Consider the following 22,140-nt stretch of genomic DNA (forward strand, 5'->3'; position numbering starts at 1 on the left):
TGCACTTTTAGCAAAGTTCAACCTTCCAATCACTATGTATTCATTATTATGTTATCATGTACCACTTTAATACAAATATAAGTAATAATAAACATTTTTTTTTTCATATTTCATCTCATCTTTTGTTCTTTTAATCTTAACAAAATCTCTAACTTTTTAATAATTCTTTTTAATTAAAAAAAAGTATCTTACAAATTTCAATGGAATTTGTTCTTATAATAAGATACATAAAAAAGATAGAACTTAAAAAGTTAATCATGTAGAAATTTAATAAATTAAACAAGTTTTTATATCTTTAGTAAGTTATTTATTGGATCCAAGAGAAACAAATGAGATATTCCATATAAATAAATGTATCAAGTTTTTTTACATTAAAAAAAGAGAAAGATCATATAACAATCACAGACACACAGGTGGATTGAGAAAGTGCAGGGAGAGAAATATAATAATATTAATAATAGCTGTTTTATTTATTTATTAATTATATTTTGTGAGGGGAGGGAGAGGAAAAAGGGAAAGCCCAACCTTTTCCTTTCATTGAGAAAAGGACATGGCCCCACTTGCATTATATTTTTTTCCTCTTTGGTTTGCACTTTTTATCACCTTTGCTTATGTCACATTACCTACACACTCTCTCTCTCTCTCTCTCTCACACACACACACACCATTTGCATTATTCTTCTTTTCTTTTCATATCTCATCTACATTTATCCATCTTCTATCTTCCTATTCCTTTCTATCTCCACTTCTCAACACACCACACCACACCAGTCTTGCCAGAGCAGAAGCCAGAAGAGAGGAGAGAGAAACACACACAAAAAGTAAGAGAGAGAAAGGCCCTTTTGTTCTCTTCAAAAAGTTCAGCAGCTTCTACTTCCAGGACTCTTTCTTTGCTTTTAAGTTTTGCATACAAATAATTTTTTTTTTCTTTTTTTCTGAAAAAGCCACACCCTTTTGCTTACTGATCTTGTTCTCTTTGTCTTCCTTGCCGTCAGGTAAATTTTCCTGCCTTCTGCTTTCTCATATCTCGTCAAAACCCACGTTTCTGTTCTGTGAATTTTTTTAAAGTTCATGTTTTTCTGGGCATGGCAGTGAAAAAGTTGAGAATTTTGAGAGACTGGTAATTGGTTTGGTATGTTGTGATTGGATTAGATGCGTTATTCTTGTTGTCTTTGATTCTCCTTTTGTTTTTCTGTTTATTTGGGTATATGATTCTTTGCTAGTTTAATCATGTTTCTGGATTTTTTAGTTATTTATTGCTATTCTTTTGAAAGAATCACTTTCTATTGTAAAATTTTGTGATGAAGGTGAAAATATTTTCTCCAATTTGTTAGAATATATTTTTCCTGTGTCACATCAAATCCTTAATATAAATCAGACAGTACATGCTTTCATTGCTTTTGATCTGTTTTTTAGTTTTTTGGTGTTGGCTGCAAGTTTTCATAATATTGGTCTAGTAAATTACCTTCCATAGCATCTATACCGTTGCTCAGATTCTTCAGAATGGGCAGCGGTATTCCCATTTTCGTTTTCCTTACATCACTATGTATCTATCTGTTCTTATTAACATGTTAAAATTTTGTTTCTTGGTAGCTGCTGAATTTACAGCATTAAAATTCTGTTTTCTTTGTCATATTATCTAATGGCTTCTACATTATGTGTCTTAATTCAGCTTCCGCATCTTCAGACAGGGAGAACTTCTGTTTTTTCAGAGTATATCTTGGTCTGTCAAGACTGTTACTAGGTGGAGATTCCTTGATTTATTCCAAGGGGCAAGAGAAAAAAAGTGTAAAGATGGGTTATATATGTGATTTTTGTGGAGACCAGAGATCCATGGTGTACTGCCGCTCTGATGCTGCCTACTTATGTTTGTCTTGTGATCGGAATGTTCATTCGGCTAATGCCCTTTCCAGGCGTCATTCACGCACCCTTTTGTGTGAGAGATGCAATTCACAACCTGCCTTTGTGAGGTGTGTTGAAGAGAAAATTTCACTGTGTCAGAATTGTGATTGGTTGGGTCATGGAGTCTCTACATCTTCAACACATAAGAGACAAGCAATCAGTTGCTACTCTGGTTGCCCTTCAGCGGCGGAACTGTCTTCAATATGGTCCTTTGTGCTGGATATCCCTTCCATTAGAGAGTCTACATGTGAGCAAGAACTAGGCTTAATGAGTATTAATGAGAACAACAAGAGTGTTGGAGTTCTACCTGAAAATGGGAATGTGTCTGGTTCAGATCAAGTTACTGATCTACCTTCTTTGGACAAGTCTTTGGTTGGTACATCTTCAGTACCCGAGTCAAGCTCCAAACCTCCAGCTGGACCTGCCAATGAATGTCTGCCAAAGGTATAGTTGGATGTCATCATCATTGTCTTCATGAATAACACCACCAGCACTAGGTGTATTGTACTTTCTAATAGCAGCACAGGAAATGAAACTGCAATTTTGAAAGGGATTAGTTAGTGCTCAGTCTTAATTTGTTTGATGGAATCATTTTTTTTGTTTTCCATGTAGCATCCTCAAGAGCAATGTAAAAATTATGTGCTGTATAATTCCTTTGGTTCAATTCTCAAGCTTTGTGGTTGTTTCATTTTCTATACAGCTACTTGCTTTCGTTACTTTATTGTTTCTTGGTCTAAGGCATGTTTTGGTTTTGCAAAACTAATAGTTTCCCTAATTTATTGGTACCTTGAAGTTGAATTGAAAACAAAAGCAGACATATTCCTGTCATCACTAGATTAGCTTAGTTAAAGGACCATCATGTATGGTTTTTTCAATTTATGTCTTGTTTACTGAAATGAGTTAACACAACTTTAATGTTATACGTTGAAATTCTGATAGTTTCATCATATTACATTGCTAATATCTCATTTTCAATACGCAGTTGTACTGTCCTGCTGCAAAATGCCCTGCATTATGTGAAGATGATAATCTATATGATGATTTTGACATGGATGAAATGGATCTAAATCTTGAGAACTATGAAGAACTTTTTGGTGTGGCCCTCAGTCATTCCGAAGAGCTATTTGAAAATGGTGGATTTAATAGTTTGTTTGGGACAAAAGACATGTCTGCAGGAGATTCCAGTTGTCAGGATGCCATTGCTGCCGAGGTGCTAAATGCTCCCCATCTCTTTTGTCTGTGATAATCATGGCTTGTTTTACTATTGGGGCATCACATGTTATGTTCTGTATACTTTATACGATGATGTTCTTGTGTATTCACCATTGTGCATTTTCTTTTCTCCTTGACCATGTGGTTATTTTAACATGAGAAAATTACACTGACACTCCCTGAGATTTTCTCGAATTACATTGGTACCCCAGTTTTTCTTAAGATTCTACACAAATCTCCCATTTGCTTTTGTTAGATATAACTTCCAATGTAATGGGCTTAGCCCATACTTTTTGTATGATTAATCTCTATATAAACATAACCCTATGTGTTTATTATACCCAAAAGATTTATCCTATATTTCTTTTCCTTTATTTTAATAGTTTTATAAACGTTACATTACATTGTCACCCCTTCATCCATTACATGTGCACCCCTATAAATTTTAAAAGCTTTACACTTATACCCTATGATAAGGGAGGCCTTTGTAATAGTGAGAAAAGCAGGGGGTGTAAGTGTAATTTAAGAAAATCTTAAAAGATGTTGTTGTAATTTACTCTTATAATTGTTCCTAACAGGGATTTTTAGGCAAGTTGCATTACTGTGATTTTAATTAGCTTTGAACTATTATTTGATCAAGAGTTTATTGGTGTGTATGATTCTATTTTTGTTTTTATGTTCTTCAAAACTATTCTGCAAAATAGCTTTTGAAAACTGTTTTTAAGAATGATAGGGAACACAAATTTTGTTCGATCAAGTGATTTCAAAAACAGATTTGAAATGTTAGCATTTATGATACAATGCTAGTGCTTGATCAAGTGTAATTATGTTATGTGATGGCTATTAAGCTATAAGATAGCAACTAATTTCCCTCTCGATGCCATTTGTTAGCTTCTAATTACCCCTTTGATTACTTCATTCTTTGAGTATTGTAATCAAGCTATAAATCAAGTAAGCAGCCCACTGTGGCTGCATCGAAATTTCTCTCAACAATTTTCTTTCAACAGACACAAGCATTTGTTAACTTTATAATTCTTCTGAAAATTGATCAAACTAATAATTGCAAACTTAGACATTAATCTGTTAGCCTCCACCTTAAGCTTTAGGAGGGTTGGTCGATGACAAAAACATTCAAAGTGCTGATGACAAAAAAAATATTTGCATAATGTTAAAGAAGTAAACACAGAATATAATTTTATTTTCATTCCTTAAATCTATGATACTTGTTTGAAGAGTCACATATACCTAGTTAACCTTCTTATGGTACATGCATTCAAGTGTTAAGAATGAGATGTTCACTGTACAGTGTGAGTGATGCATGATTGCATTGTGTTAGTTGCACTGGACATAGCATTTTAATTTCTTCTCTGGGGGGTTGTGTTGGTTAACATTTCTTTCATGCCATACTTATTTTCAGATCTAACTTTATGTCCAGGGGTCATCGGTTGGACTGGTCAATGCTACACAACCGGCTTGCAGCAACGCAGCATCTGCAGATTCCATTTTGAGTACTAAAACCGAACCGGTTCTTTGTTTGACGGGGAGGCAAGCTCAATCAAACCTTTCTTTTTCTGGCATTACCGGAGAGAGTAGTGCTGCAGACTATCAAGACTGTGGGGCTTCTTCCATGCTTCTCAGGGGAGAACCTCCTTGGTTTGCTCCTTGTCCTGAGAATTCCTTGCAATCTGCCAACCGCAGCAATGCTGTCTTGCGCTACAAGGAAAAGAAGAAGGCACGAAAGTAAGTGATTGTGACAATCCTTTTGAAATTCGATTTCGTAGAGGCCTCAATTTGCTTTGTTTTTCATAGAAGAGAAGCAATGTTGGTTAAAGACATTGGCAGCTGAAAGATTTGTTTTAGGATCTGCTTGGATGAATTTCTCCATAATCTCCTTCTAAGAAAAAAGATTAGTAGAAAAATTGAAATTAACTTCTGTATAAGCTAAGCTAAAGTTAGCTTATGCATGAGCTAGTTTGTAGAAACTACCGCATATAGCTTCTCAAACTTTTTAGTTTTCAATTTCTGCATAAACTATTTTTTGCTTATGAAGTTATAGAGGATCTCGTCCAAACATATCTATTTCAAAACTTCAAAACATGTTTTCTCTAAAGTTGATTGAACATCCTTTCTCATCATCTCATTAGGTTCGAAAAACAAGTGCGGTATGCCTCTCGCAAGGCAAGGGCCGATGTCAGAAGGCGGGTGAAGGGCCGGTTTGTGAAAGCCGGTGACGTCTACGATTATGACCCTTTGAGCACAACCAGAAGCTACTGAGAGTACAACTTTTAACCATGTTTTATAAAAGGAAACAGTCATATAGTTGCAAAAGAAAAACAGTTTCCAGAAAAAAATGGATGAAATTTGATGCATTCTTTGTCCCTTGAATGACAAGCTGTCTGATTTTATCACAGGAGGGGAGGTCTTGATGTTCTTCAAGGAGGAAAAAGGCTTTGTGTTCTCCATCTGTGTAAGCTCAGTATCTGGAGCTGAATCTCTGTCCTTCAGTGTGAAGGATGTTCCAAGTTGTGATGTTATCACAAAGTGCCCTCCTCAGGCAATGTGTCAAGCTTGGCAATTTGGGCTGCATAATTCTTTTTCAAGAATTCAAAAGCCTTCTAATCTGATTTCTTTGGCCTTAACCATACTTGAATGTTTGTGATGTGATGATTGATGTAAACTTCCCTCTGCTATAGTCACGAGTAGAAGCCTGAGATGGCATCATAAGTGGCTCAATTCAACAGTTCCAGATAAACAAACCAGAAAGATTGTAAATTGTAATATTTGGCCTCTTCTTGGCTTTGACATGTATAGCACACAATTTAGATGTATAATTTTGCCAACTCTTTTGATGTAATTAGACAAAATTGTATATTCAATGTCCCATGTATAGAATAGGATACTATGCATGTTGATGCCACCCCTATATTCTATTGGACATGTACCAATACAAGTTTTGTTTGTGACTCTTTGTAATTTATTTTATGCATTTTTTTGGACGAGTTGTTTTTTTTTTTAAACTTCATAAAATTGAAATTAGAACTTAAGTATAAATTCAATTTGGAAAGGTTCTTTCATTTAGTTTTTTTAAAATAAGCATAAAAAGGTTCTTTCTTTATCACACCTTTCAAATTGAGATCAAATGTTTCTTTTTTTCATTTTTTTAATTTCTTAAAAAAGTAAACAGTTATCTTAGAAATAATTTTGTTAAGATAAAAATAAAAACTAAATTTAATGAATACTCTTTTCCCCACTAATTTTTTATAAGTAAGAAATTTATAAACTCTTGTACTCTTTGGGATTTTTTTTTCTTCTATAATTTTCTTCTACTTTACAACAAATATGAAAATTTTAGATTGTAAAATCTGAAAATCGCTTTTTTTATATGAATAAAAACTTTTGATTACATATTCTGAATTTATGTATTGTGTATTTTATATTTTTATTTTCAAATTGTGCAATCTTAGTGTTATTTTATTTTTTATAACAAATTTCAAATTGTAAAATTCTGAAGTTTTTTACTTTGAGATTGTGCATGAATTATGTAATTTTAGATTCTTTCGAATGGTATAATTTAAAAGTTATTTTTTATTAGAGACTTTTTATGTAAAAATAACTCTTAAATTGTATAATTTTAAAATAATTTTTTCATGAAAAAACTTTTGAATTCTGCAATCTAAACACTGTTTTCACTTCCAAAATATGTAATATAAAATTTGCTGACTTTTGGATGGTATAATTAAAATTTTTTATTGACTTAGATTGTAAAATACATAAGCCATTTTTTATCTTTAAATTATATAATTTAGAAGTATTTTTTTTTTAAATTATGCAATTTGGGAGTATTTTTTACTTCTAAATTTCACAATTAAAAAATATTTTTATCGTAAAAAAACTTTCAATTAGATAATAATAAAATTGTATTTTTATATGAAAAAATTATGAATTGCACCATTGCACAGTCATTTTTAACTTCTGAACTTTTTTAGATTACACATTTTGATTTTTTTTATAAATAATTTATAAATTTTACAATCCAAAACACTTTTTATATTTTTTATTTATTTTCATCCATAATATAATATATAAAAAGACAACGAAGACAAGGTGGCTACAAGCAACAAAGGTGACACTGAGAAAGAAACAGTTTTTAATCAATTATAAAAATAATTAGTTATTTAATAAATATTTAAAAAATATTTAAAAAATAAAAAATGATGTAATATTTATAATAATAAAATAAAATTCAATATTGATATAAAAATAAAATAGGAAAAGAATTAAAAGCAAGTTATAGAGGATAATTTTCTTTATATAGACTAGCGGAACACATGTGCTCTGGTGTATGTGCATCCACATTTTTTAGTTTTTATTTTTTTTATTATTATATATATATATATTTAAATATAAATTTATGTGTATTTATATGTATGAGAGATATGTTATTGAATTTCGAGAGATTTGAGAAAAGAGAGAGATAAAATAAAATAAGAGAAAAAATTAAAAAACTGCTCTACATCACTGTTTTAAAGAGGAGAATCAATCTTTCTACTTTCATCCGAGTTAAGTGACTACAAATAAAATAAATTAACTTACCAATCTCTTCACTTTTCTATCAGTTAAGTGAGAACAAATAAAATAAAATTTTAAAATTAAAAAACTCTTTATTTAATAAAGAAGAATATCAGTTTAAAACAAAAAAAAGTAACCAATCTCTCCACTCTCCTGCTAGTTAGGTTAGAACAAAATAGAATTAACTCATCAATCTCTCAACTCTTCTATTAGTTAAGTCAGAACAAATAAAATAAATTTTTAAAATTAAAAAATTCTTTAATAACTTCTAAAATTATAAATTTTTTAAAAATCAAAATAAATTAATAAAACAAAATATTAAGCAAGAATAAAATAAAAAATAATTTAGGATAGTTAAAATGAAAAATCCTTTATATAGGTATAAATATAAATTAGTAAAACAATTTATATGTTAGTTAATAATATTGGTACACCTTCCAACAATAAGTAGCACAAGTTTTCTGGAAAGATTTTAATTATTTTACTGGGATTAAGGAGTGAAACGAGTTTAAGTATATGTATACTTAATTTGCATAAGTTTTTCCATGAAAAATTAAAAACAAAAAAAATAAAACTTACTTATTTATAATTTAATATTAACTTTTATATAAACTAACTTTAACTTTTAAAGAAATTGATTTCCTTATTTTTTCATACTTTATCTCTTAAAAGTCTTTATGGAGAAATTCAACTAAACATATTCATATATGAACTAATTTTTAATTTATGCACAAGTTTATTTATTTATTTGTGTAGTTTTTAATTCTTTTTTTCAATTATACATAAATTAATTTTAAATTAAGAAGAAACTCATTTTGATTTTTTTCTCATAGAAGTGTTTAAGGGAAAACTAGTAAACACAGTCTTAAAAAAACAAAAGGCATTGAGTTGGGTTTATATGATTGATTGAGTTAGATTTGTATTGATATGATTTAACTTAATCAAATTAGTTGGTGTGGTTATAGAACAATTCTGATTTTTAAAGTAGAATATTAGTTTTTATTTTTATTTTTTACAAATCCTTGTTTCTTTAATATTATTGCATTTTTATTTGAACCATAAACTTGAGGTTGATTCTCCCTACACCCAATCATATTTGTGAAAATACCAAAATGTTAATGAAATTTGCAAAAATACAAAAAATGTTCTTAATGAAATTGAAATTAGGTTAAGGGAGAGATCTGCATCCAATCACAACACCCCTTCGTTTCGCGCAGCAGCCATCACCGCCACCTTTGTGCTTGCGCAGCAGTTGCCACCGCCACCTTCGTTTTCGCACTGAACGGAACGGGCAACATCGTTTTGCCATTCTTCCGTTCGCATTTCTCCTCTGAGACAGCTGTATCCATTGAGAATGTTGGAAAAAAAAATATCACTTAGCTTCCGGATATAGAAATCCACAAGTCAAAAAATATACTTCCGGATGCCCACATCCAGAACACAGTTAACTATTCAATATGTACATCCGGAATTCAAAACCCAATTCCAGATATGTACATCAAAAAATACAGCGGATAATGATATCCGTAATGCATTTCTCTACTACAGACATAGGTGTCCGGGAGCTTCAATTACAAATGTTAATTGCTTACGGATGTTTATATCTAGAGTGTTTAATAATGACTTCCGGACGCTTGCATCCGTAAGGTTAAAATTAGGCTTTTGGATATCGATATCCATGACCACCCCAGCTCGAACAAAATGCGAAAAACCAGCTTAAATGTCTTCTTACCTCACAACAATGTCAACCAGCGAACCTTATAGTGCAAAAAGCTCATCTACCACCACACTAAAACCACCTCCTTTGCAACTTAAACCACCACCAAAGAGGAAAGCAAGTTTCTTTGCACTCTACACCGTTTTTTAAAATAAAGAAGACAATGACATAATGGGATTTTAAAAAGTTCATTGGGTGCAGGAAGCAATTGATTGGGTGCAGGAAGTAATTGCCTAAACTTGATGGTCTCTTTCAGCCCAATCAGAACGAGATTGGATCGGAAGCATAGAAGGTAACAGTATGAAGGCTTTTGCTTTCTGCACTTCCTCAATTTCTACTTCACACCTCCATAATTTTTGAAATGTCAATTTTGCTCTTAGGAGATTTATTTGAAAGCCACAAGCTCCACGGAGGAAGGGGATAGTTTTGACGACGTGTGGTAATGTTGGCGGAAAGGGTAAGAACGACATTTTTGGATTTCCAAAATTGTTTGGGATGTTTGATATTATATTTTGGAATCATTTTTTCAGAATAGTATAAAGTACATTCCAAAAAGTGATTTCTATAAGTTATATAGACGTGTTCCAAAATATAAAGTTTCAAAGATTTTCAGAATTGTTGATCAGAAGCTTATAATGATACATGTTCCGAAAAGTTAATTCTAGAACACGATAAATAAATTCTAAAAAATAAATCAATAATGTAACACTCCAACTATCATATATAAATAATGATTTAATTATAAATTAGAGTTGGTTTTTTATAAGATTTAATCACATAGATATAAATGGTTAGATATTATTTGATATTATGAGATATTGTAGATATTGTTAGATATCTCATATTTATGTAATGGGCTTAGCTCATATGTTTATTTTCCTATATAAACATAACCATATGTGTTCAATATACACAAGGGATTTACCCGATTTACTCTATTCTTTCTTTTCCTTTAATATGGTATCTAGAGCATAAGGTTAGGGTTTAGGGTTCAATTTTTATTGGTGAACCCACTATTCACTGGAATTTTCCAGCCACCGCCCCACTGTCTCGTCGGAGCTACCACTACCTCGTCGGAGCAGCCGCTGGAATCTCGCTGGAGCCGTCGTCGGAATCTCGTCGGAGCCTTCGCTGGAGACGCTGTCAGAATCACTGTCGGAGCCTTCATCTTTGTTGCTGCCATCAATTAACCGGTGACTGGATTTGCCCTTATCTTCTATGGCTTCTTCCGCTTCCGCTTCCGCTGCCGCTACCACTGTGGCTTCTTCCGCAGTCATTATGCCAGATTCATCTATTTATACTAATTACGTCAATGTTCATCTTTCCATTGACAAATTGGATGGAACCAGTTATGACACTTGGGCATCAGATATTAAATTATGGCTTAAGAGTCAAGGTTATGTTGATCATCTTACTCATCCTACTCTTGCTGAAAATGAGGTTTTCCATTCGTTGAAAATTGATGCTCAATTATGCATTGTTATCAAATCGACCATTCACTCATCTTTAAAACAAATTTTTCGTACCTATGAGACATGTTCAGAAGTTTGGGAACAAGCAAAATTATTATACACCAATGATACTCAACGTCTTTATGGTGTGTGTCAAAATCTTCTCATAATTGTTGCTCCCAAATTCCTTGATGGTACAATGGCAGAATATCTAGGTAAACTTCATGCTCTTCTTCATGATTTTAATGAGTTATTACCTCCTGTCTCTACTCCTTCTCAAGAACTAGAACAAAGATCCAAGTTCTTCATGATGATTATTCTCACGTTCGTGATCAAATTTTGGGATCTCCTATTGTGCCCAATTTTACTTCCACTTGTTCTACCCTTTTGCACGTGCCAGGTAAACACACTACTGATATAACGTCTCATGTTGATGACTCTTCTGCTTTAGTCTCTCAGCATAATGATCGTACTCGCCCTCACAAGTCGGGCAAAGGACATCACAAGTGTGACCATTGTGGCAAACTTGGCCACAAAATTGATGTTATGCCTTACATGGTCGTCCTCCTAGATCTATTGCAGTTGCTCAAATTGCCCCTGTGCAACCTTCTACCATGGACCATACTTCAATTGATACCCCAGGCCAGCCTGCTATTTTCAATGAATTTCTTAAATGGTATGAGAATCGTCAAAACCCTAGTTCCACGGCTTCTGTTGCACATTCAGGTACATCTTTTGTTGCCCTCACTCACTCCACTTCCCATGGCCGTTGGGTTCTAGATTCAAGTGCCACTGATCACATTACTGGTAATAAATCTTTTTTCTCTTCCCTATCTACTACGGGTTATTTACCTTCGGTTACCATGGCCAATGGATATAGGGTACCATCACATGGTGTTGGTACTATTAATCTTTTTTCTTATTTATCTATTGATAATGTTCTTTATGTTTCTGGGTCTCCATTTAACTTATTATCCATTAGTCGTCTCACCCGTTCCCTTGATTGTGTTATTTCTTTTACCAAAGATTCTGTTACTTTACAGGACCAGAGTTCGGGACGGATGATTGGCACCAGATGTGAGTCTCATGGACTTTATCAACAACAGATCTCTACACATGTTGGCGCAATTATGGATTCTCCATCTCTCATTCATGCTCGATTGGGTCATCCTAGTCTTGCCAAGATGAAGCAGCTTGTTCCAAGTTTGTCTGATGTGTCTACTTTATCGTGTGAGTTGTGTTAGTTAGGGAAATACATTCGTAGTTCTTTTCCGTAGTGTCTCACAACGTGCTTCATCTCCTTTTGCCTTAGTTCACTCTGACATTTGAGGACCAAGTCGTATTAAGTCTAATTTAGGATTTCAGTATTTTGTTACTTTTATTGATGATTATTCAAGATGTACTTGGGTATTTTTAATGAAAAACTGTTCTGAGTTGTTTTCTATATTTCAAATATTTTACAATGAAATTAAAAATCAATTTGGAATTTCCATCCGAATTTTGCACAATGATAATGGACGTGAGTATCTTTCTCATTCTTTTAAAAATTTTATGGCTTCTCATGGTATTCTTCATCAAACTTCATGTGCTTATACCTCAACAAAATGGGGTAGCTGAGCGCAAGAATAAACATCTTGTTGAAACAACTTGTACTATTTTAATCCATGGTGATGTTCCTTAGTGTTTTTGGGGTGATGCTGATCTTAGTGCATGTTATCTCATTAATCGCATGCCATCTTCAGTTTTAGATAACAAAATTCCTCATTATATTTTATTTCTACATGACCCTCTCCACTCTTTACCTCCCAAAGTTTTTGGGTCCACATGTTTTGTTCATAATTTTAGTCCTGGTCTTGATAAATTATCTCCTAAGTCACACAAATGTGTCTTTTTAGGGTTCACTAGATCACAAAAAGGATATAAATGTTTCTCACCGTCTTTAAACCGTTATTTTATTTCAACAGATGTCACCTTCAGTGAATCTTCCCTTTACTTTAAGTTTTGTCCTTCTCCTTCAATTTCTTCATCTAATCAAGTTAATATTCCTCTTGTTGTGCCTAATGCACCTAACGATTCACCACTGCCACCAACTCTTCAGGTGTATAGTCATCGTCAAACGTCTCATCGTCCATCAGCAGACTCTATTTCGGTGCCAACACCTCACCCCCCTCCGGCTCCTACAATTGAACCTCCGACTGTTGAACCTGATCTTCCTATTGCTATCCGTAAAGGTATACGTTCTACTCGTAATCCCTCTCCATATTATACTGCTTTGAGTTACCATAGACTATCTCAACCCTTTTATACTTGCCTTTTGTCTATTTCTTCTGTATCCATTCCAAAATCTGTAGGTGATGCCTTAGCTCATCCTGGTTGGCGTCAGGCCATGCTTGATGAAATGAATGCGCTTCAAAATAATGGAACTTGGGAACTTGTTCCTTTACCATCTAGGAAATATGTTGTTGGTTGCAGGTGGATTTTTGCTATCAAAGTTTGTCCTGATGGTACTATTGATCGTCTCAAAGCTCGTCTTATGGCTAAGGGTTATACCCAAATTTTTGGTTTAGACTATGGTGATACTTTTTCTCCAGTAGCAAAGATGGCCTCTGTTCGCTTATTCATAGTTATGGCTGCTATTCAACAATGCCTCTTTATCAACTGGATGTTAAAAATGCTTTTCTTAATGGGGATTTGCAGGAAGAAATTTATATGGAGCAACCTCTCGGTTTTGTTGCTCAGGGGGAGTCTTCTGGATTGGTATGTCGTCTTCGCAAATCCTTATATGGACTCAAGCAGTCTCCTAGGGCTTGGTTTGGTTAATTTAGCAATGTTGTTCAACAATTTGGTATGACTCGCAATGAAGGAGATCATTCAGTTTTTTATCGTCACTCGAGTGCTGGGTGTATCTATCTTGTAGTATATGTTGATGACATTGTTCTTACAGGCACTGATCACCATGACATCTCACAAGTAAAACAACACCTTTGTCAACACTTTCAGACCAAAGATCTTGGCAAACTCATATATTTCTTGGGGATTGAGGTAGCACAATCCAATACTGGTATTGTTATCTCTCAAAGAAAATACGCATTAGATATTTTGGAGGAAATTGGGTTGATGAATTCGAAATTTGTTGATACTCCCATGGATCCCAATGTCAAGCTTCTACCCAATCAGGGGGAGTCTCTTTCAGATCCTGAGAAGTACAAGAGATTAGTTGGAAAATTGAACTATCTCACTGTTACTCGTCCTGATATTTCCTTTGCAGTCAGTGTGGTGAGTCAATTTCTTAATTCTCCATGTGAAGATCATTGGAATGCAGTCATTCGTATAGTGAAGTACATTAAAGGCTCTCCTGGAAAAGGTTTGTTATATGGTCATAATAACCATACTAAATTCGTTTGTTATTCAGATGTTGATTGGGCAGGATCTCCATCTGATAGAAGATCAACTTCTGGTTATTGTGTCTCCATTGGTGATAACTTGATCTCTTGGAAGAGCAAGAAACAAAGTGTTGTGGCAAGATCTAGTGCAGAAGCAGAATATAGAGGTGTGACCTCGACTACTTGTGAGCTTATTTGGCTTAAACAATTACTTGAAGAATTGCAATTTGGAGAGGTTACTCAAATGACACTTATATGTGATAATCAGACTGCTCTTCATATTAGCTCAAATCCAGTTTTTCATGAAAGGACAAAACATATTGAGATTGATTGTCATTTCATTTGAGAAAAGATTATATCGGGAGATATCAAGACTAAGTTTGTTAATTCAAATAATCAATTAGCTGATATTTTTACTAAACCCTTACGAGGGCCTAGGATTGATTACATTTGTAACAAGTTTGGTACATATGATCTATAAGCACCAGCTTGAGGGGGAGTGTTAGATATTATTAGATAGAATTAGATATTATTTGATATTATGAGATATTATAGATATTGTTAGATATCTCATATTTATGTAATGGGCTTAGTCCATATGTTTCTTTTCCTATATAAACATAACCCTATGTGTTCAATATACACAAATGATTTACCCTATTATTTCTTTTCCTTTAATATAAATGAATGTTAATATTTTACATCTTTATAATTATTTATAGTATATTACAAAATATATAAGTTTTGTACAATAAAAATTCTACATCAGAGTATAAAATTATATATATATATATATATAAATATTCTAAATTCTTCATGAGTAATCATTCTAGACGAGATCTCAAAATCTTCCGAGACAATTTTTACTGAACATGTTTTGCTTCTACTTGTACAACAAATACATATTAAAAAAAAAACATAGGAATAAATGAGGTTTTTATAAGCCTTAAATATAGATGTTAATAAACTTAACAAATAATACAAACAACAAGGCCTATGACTTGACCTATAATCACAATAATGAAGACTTATGACTTGCTTAATCATAAGACTTAATCTCACTTTATAACACATATGGATCCATATTTCACTTATGATGATTCACTATAAACATCAAAAGTTACTTGAGAAGTGATTAGGTAGTTGGGTATTTCTCATAAAAAATATTGGTATAAATTACAACTATATATCTAGAGAATTCTCACCATCTGCTAATAAAAAGAGACATAAACTGGCTATTTAACATTGTGATGCTGAGTAGGTATCAGACAATCCCAAGTTTGACTTATAAATATCCTACTCTAGGACGTTATTATGAACTATCCAAATATTCACCTACTTGGTAACTTCCTTAGACCTCACTTGATTCCTACATTTCATCCTAATGTACCAAACTGTGACTTCTCAAATATAAAATACTCATGCATTAACATGGTCTTGACTCAATGAAACGAATTTTATGATTTTTTCTCAACTAACATTCTTTAACACTTACAAAAAAAACACATAACATGATTACGATTAAGATACATCACATTTATCTTACCAATAATTTAAACACACCATTCAAACATATACAACAAAAAAATATAAAAATATAAAAATAGAAAATATAAAAATAAAACTCATAGGTAACTCCAAAATCATTAAATAAAAATAAAAATAATTTCTATTTTTTATTATTAATTTATATATTTCTTTGAGTTATAAAAATATATTTTAAATAATATAAAATAAAATAAAAATTAAAAAAGCTTTAAATAATTAGATATGATTCAATATCTTATAAAAAAAAAATACAAATAAACTGAAAATTAAAATAACTAAATAAATATATGATCAATGTATAAATATGATCAGTGCATAACTAATAAAAATAAAAATAAATAAATAAATAAAAATAATGTGTAATTAAAGATAAAAAAATAAAGAAAATAAATTAACATAAAAAATTAATTAAAGATACATAAATTTATTAAAATTAATATAAATTATGATTTAGAGTTAAATAGTAAAAAGTAGGGAGTGAAGTTTGAAGATTTAAAATTTACTTACTCCAAAAGTCCTTTCTCTCTTTCTTTTCTTCACTCGTGAGTTTCACTGCCCATGATACTTGTTGAACATAATTAATGTAAGCTCTCTTTATTTTATAAAACTCTATGTTATTGAATTCAGAATGCAAGTTAGGCTATATAGCCGTACAAACTCAGAACACAAATAAGAAAATATCACACATGCATCCACTAATTTCATGTACTGAATAATGGGTGGTTTACTAACATGATATCAACAACTTGATTCTGTGAACTGCAGTAACTTAACTTGACAACTCCATCTTTCACTAAGTCTCTTAAGAAATGAAATTTAATGTCAATGTGTTTGCTCCTCCCATGAAACACTGGATTCTTAGATAGTTGTATAGTGGAATTATTGTCACATAGAATCTGTGTGTTCTTCTGCTATTTAAAAAACAGTTTTTCCAACACTCTTTGAATCCAAATACACTGACATGCACATGAGGTAGTAGCTATATACTCAGCTTTGGTGGTGGACAATGATACTATTGGTTGCTTCTTTGAGGACCATAAAATTGCTCCAGAACCAAGTAAAAATATAAACCCAGAAGTGCTTTTCCGATCATCTATATCTCCAGCAAAGTCACTATCAATGTATGCCACGACATTTTTGTTTTTCCTTTTCTTGTAGTGGATGCCTAATTCAGTTGTTCCTTTCAAGTATCTCAATATTCTTTTAGCTGCAAACTAGTGAGATTCAGTAGGACTGGACATAAATATGCTAATTCTGACTCCATACATTAAATATGGTCGGGTTGCAGTCAAGTACATAAGGCTGCCAACTACTTGCTTGAACATAATGGCATCAACTTTGGTTCCAGCATCATCCTTTGACAGTCTTGTGCCTGGAACAATTGGATTTTTAATTGAATTACAGTTGTCCATACCAAAATGTGAAAGCACTTAATGAGCATATTTCCTCTGACATACAAAAATTCCATTTGAACTCTGCATAATTTCAACTCCAAGAAAATATCTCATTCTTCCTAAATTAGTCATATCAAATTCAGACAGCATAGATCTTCTAAACTCATCACACATACTGCAATCATTTCCAGTATATATTAAATCATCCACATAATGACTCACAATTAAAATTTTACCTCCCTCATTTGATTTTGTAAACAATGTATGTTCACAAAGACATTTGTCAAAGCCATTATCAACAAAGTAAGCCTCTATCTTGTTGTACTAAGCTCTAAGTGCTTGTTTAAGGCCATATGACACCTTCTTTAATTTGTACACTTTGTCTTCTTCTTCCTTTTTCACAAAACCAGTGGGCTGCTGCACATAAATGTCCTCTTTAAGTTCACTGTGAAGAAAGACACTCTTCACATCTAACTGAAAAACAATCCAACCATATTGTACTGCTATTGAAAGTGTTATACGAATAGTATCAAGCCTAGCAATCAGAGCAAATACTTATGTGTAATGTAGTCCATATTGTTGTGCATACCTTTTGCCACTAGCCTTGCTTTGAACTTGTCTATCTCTCCATTCTCTTTAAATTTGGTTTTAAAGATCCATTTTACCCCTATTGGCTTCATTCCTTTTGGCAAATTTGTCAGCTCCCAAGTATGATTTTTCTCTATGGATTCCATCTCTTTCATCATTGCATCTCTCCATTTTTGGCTTTTGATAGCTTCTTCGAATGAAATTGGATCATCTCCAGTGACCATCATTACATTTAGGTCAGCATCATCTGATAGACCTTCTCCTTTTTCATAATTAATCATCCAAACCAGCTCTCTCCTATTCCTTCTAACCCTCCTTTCAACTGAAGTCACATAATTGTTAGGAGGAGCATTGATGCCTATGGAAATGTCCACAACATCCTCTTCATTTTGTTCCTCAATTTCTTGATCATCATTATGATCCACAACAATCTCCTCACTCTGTTCTTCAGTTCACTCATATATTCTTCATCTCCTCCCCAATCAAGAATGCCCTGTTGGTGTTCCTCATTCTGTTCCCAATTCCATCCCTTTTATTCTTCAAATATCACATCCTTACTTATCAGTACTTTCTTGTTGACTGGATCAAACAAACGATATGCTTTGGATTCATCACTTACTCCCAGAAGAACACATTGCCTGCTTTTATCATCCAATTTGACTCGATGTTGATCTGGTAGGTGAACATGTGCTATACATCCAAACACTCGAAAGTAATCTACTGTTGGTTTCACTCCGCTCCATGCTTCCTCAGGAGTTTTGTTTCGCACAACTGTTATAGGACACCGATTGAGAATATGTACACACCATCTTGCAGCTTCAGACCATAATACTGATGAGCATATATTTATTCACACTCACTAGCCTTATTCATAGATTATTGGACTATAATAATAAATAAATCCATTGTTTTAATTAATATTCTTATAATTGGGTTTATTTGGGCCTTAACTATTATTATTGTTAATTTTGTGTTTTTAGAGTAAATTATCCGGAGGAAGCATCTACCTTTGTGAATGAGCCAAATATGCAAAAGTCCAAGTTGCTTCTTGAACCAAAACGGGAAACAAGTTTCAAGGAGAAGAAAGAGAAAATAAAATCTACAATATCTCAGAAACATAATTGGAAGCAAATATTTTGTAAAATACAATAATTCTGGAAACTTAGAAACTGTTAACAAAATATAAACTACAATATTTTCCCAAGATCCTTGGAGCAGAAAAGCCTATAAAAGGACATAAGCATCAAGGAGAAAAGGGAGAGCTTCATAGGGTTTTCTTAGTTTATTTTCTTCTTAGTAATTCTTTTGTTTTGCCTCCGCATGGAAGGCTAAACCTTTTTGGTTGATTCCTTTGTAATTTTCCATTGAGTTCTGAGGTTTTGTTCAATAAAAGTTTCATTTTTCAATTCTTTATAGCAGTTGTTTTTATTGTCTAATCTTATGGAAAACTAGTTTTTGTGAGAGGTTGTACTTGAATGCATGATTGAGACTCTGCCTTATCTTAAACTTTGGTTTCTTAGTTAGTTCGCATTGTTCTAATTAATTTCTTGGGCGCATGATTCAAGAGAGAGGAGATAACCATTCCCATGGAATATACGCATGGAACAAAGTGGGTATTGATTAAACCAGTAGACGCATGCTTTACTAGTGAGTTTCAGTTGAATCAGATCGGCACATGTTCAATCTGGTTTAACTCTGTTGGAGGATTGAGAAAAGATTAATCTTTAGAGAACCTGTGAAGAATTCAATGGTGAAAGAACTTGGGGATCAACCACTTTTTATTTGTTATTTTAATCTTCTTTTATATTTTCTGCACAACTATCTCAAACCCCTTTTTTTATCTTTATTGTTATTGTTAACTTTTTATTGCTTGCAGATAGATTTTAAACCCTGATCAACTGATTTTACTATTGGATTCGTTGGGAGACGACTTGGGGACATTTATCCACAATTATACTATCATCTCTCTAGTGTTAGATAAGTCTACGCTAGAATCATATTAATTTGACAGCAAAACTACAGCTATCACCTATTTGGTAGGCTTGCCCCCGGAATGAAGTCAATTTGATGTTCTATACCTCTAATGGGAGGGAGCCCAATGGGTCCCTCATTAGAGAATATATCTTCAAATTCACTTAAAAGTTTTTCTACTGGAGGAGGTAGACTCATGAGTTCATCACTTGTGGCAGTGCATGCAAGTGTTCCTTTACAAAAGACTAGGCTTGGTTGTTCAACAAGAAGCAAATTTTCCAAAACGTTTTCAAAAGACTTTTCTTGTTGAATAACCTTGTGGGAAGGAACACTTTTCTCCCACGCCCTTCTATCCCTAAGGATTTTCTCTTTTTCTAGCACTTTTTTTTTTCCTCATCCCTCTTATGCTTCATTTGTATTTGGTCTTTTACCACTTGAGAATGTGATAAAGGACTAAGTACAAAATTCCTATGCTTATGGGTGAAGGAAATCTCGTTAGTGAGACCATCATGTAAGGTTTTTTTGTCAAATTGCCATGGTCTCCCTAATAAGATGTGGCAAGCTTCCATTGGTACTACATCACATAAAACCTTGTCTTTGTAGTTCCCTAAGGAAAACTTGACTTCCACTTGCTTATCTACACTTAGTTCCCCATGTTCATTAATCCATTGCAATTTGTAAGGTTTTGGGTGAGGAACTAATTGTAGATTAAGCTTATCCACCATTCTAGCACTACAACAATTACAACTAGATCCACTATCCACAATGAGGGAACATATGTTTTCTAAAACATTGCATCTTGTATGAAATATGTCTCCCTTTGTGTTTCTATGGATGTGCTAGGGTGATTGTTGAGGGTTCCCCTAATCATTAGCAATTCTCCCTCTAGTGGAGCTACCCTCTCATCCTCTCCCCCTTCCTCTCTTTCACTAGCCTCATCCTCGCCACTAGTGTATTCGTCTACACCCTTTAAAAACAAAGTCCTTTGGTTTGGGCATTGTGCTTGCATATGCCCTCTTCCATAGCACTTAAAACACTTAACATCTCTAGCTCGGATGGGTGGGGTGGAGGTTTCTTTTGTTAAGGGTTTGGTAGGTTCTTTTTGTTTTTCTCTTGATGTGCTACCCTCCCTTTTATATTCTTTCTTGGGATAGAAGCTAGGGTAGGAACTCACCCTTTGACTTGAAGTTTTGCACAAAATTTGTTGTTCAACTTTAATGCAAAGTTGAACCAAGTCATTCAAGTCTTGGTAGGGAAGAAGTTCTACCCTATCTCTTATCTCAAGAGAAAGGCCACTAAGGAATCTTGCTATGGTGGTGCCCTCCTCTTCCCTAATGGATGCTCTCATCATGTAGAGCTCCATTTTCTGCCTATACTCCTCTACACTCATATTTTTTTGTTGGAGTCTTTGGAGCTTGTCCATTAACTCCCTATGGTAGTATGAGGGTATATGTTGACGTCTTAGGGCACCCCTAAGGTCATTCCAATACTCAATGGGAGGTTCCCTATGAAGACGTCTTTCTCTTTCGAGAGAGGTCCACCAATACATGGCGTTCCCTTGGAAGCTAAGGGTGGCCAAGGGTACCTTACGTTCTTCACTCACCCTATGGCAAGCAAAAAGTTGCTCTACTTTCATCTCCCAATCTAGGTAGATTTCTACATTCTCCTTACCATGGAAGTGAGGTAGGTCTACTCTAACCTCCCTTGGGCCCTCTTGCTCCCTTTGCCTATTTCTTCTAGGGGGTGGTTGGTAATAGTCATTGATTCTAAGGCTTCCCTCCCCTAGAGACTCATTACTTTTAGAATGGGATGTATGAGTATGACTTTTTTATTATTTGTGAGACTTCTCTTCCTTGGCTTTAGTCAACTCATTGATTTTAGTCTTATTCTCCAATTGTCTAAAAGAAATCATTTGCACAGCTTGTGAAACTTCTTTCAAAAGAGTTTTCAAAGATTTTACTTCACTCTCAATAGACTTTGCAGAATGAGAAAAAGAAGACATGACTAAAGTTTTGTGTGTAGAAGTATTTTACCTTGAGAAAATTTAGGGAAGTCAAAGAAGGTAGTCTTCCAGGTAAGGGAGGTGAGTCACAGTGGACTACTTAAATACCAAGCCTTGCCTTAGCCAAAGACTATCCCTTAGTGTTTCACACAAAACTTTCTCTTAGTAAATCACTTAAAACACAATTAAGTTGGAGAAATCAAAATTTTAATGCAAGAAAGCAATGCAACTAACTAATTAACCAAGCAAGAATTAACAAAGCTTTAAGCAATACAAGACAATTAAAAACGTAACTATCTAAAGCAAAGAGATGTAATTAAAACAATTAACAATTGCTAAACTAGATAGTTCTACACTAATCGGCCCTAGGTGAGGCTTCTTGGACACTTGGAGCCCTTGAAGA

At 33.4% G+C, this 22,140-nt stretch overlaps 1 protein-coding gene across 5 annotated transcripts; it reads left to right on the forward strand.

Moving 5' to 3' along the window:
• Positions 1–604: 604 nt before the first annotated feature.
• LOC137830957 (zinc finger protein CONSTANS-LIKE 9) lies at positions 605–6,110 on the forward strand. 5 transcript variants are annotated; one of them, XM_068638392.1, is made up of 6 exons: positions 605–995; positions 1,673–2,346; positions 2,885–3,112; positions 4,550–4,854; positions 5,259–5,390; positions 5,526–6,110. In XM_068638392.1, the coding sequence occupies exons 2-5, from the start codon at positions 1,795–1,797 to the stop codon at positions 5,386–5,388; spliced, it is 1,215 nt and encodes a 404-aa protein (XP_068494493.1). In that variant the 5' UTR covers positions 605–995; positions 1,673–1,794; the 3' UTR covers positions 5,389–5,390; positions 5,526–6,110. The 5 variants fall into 5 exon arrangements, with proteins under 5 accessions (XP_068494493.1, XP_068494492.1, XP_068494496.1 ...); XM_068638395.1 differs by having other exon boundaries at positions 634–821; XM_068638391.1 differs by having other exon boundaries at positions 608–995; positions 5,259–6,110.
• The last annotated feature ends 16,030 nt before the right edge of the window (positions 6,111–22,140 follow it).

Source organism: Phaseolus vulgaris, chromosome 6, assembly GCF_000499845.2.
Source record: "Phaseolus vulgaris cultivar G19833 chromosome 6, P. vulgaris v2.0, whole genome shotgun sequence".
NCBI classification, from domain to species: Eukaryota; Viridiplantae; Streptophyta; class Magnoliopsida; order Fabales; family Fabaceae; genus Phaseolus; species Phaseolus vulgaris.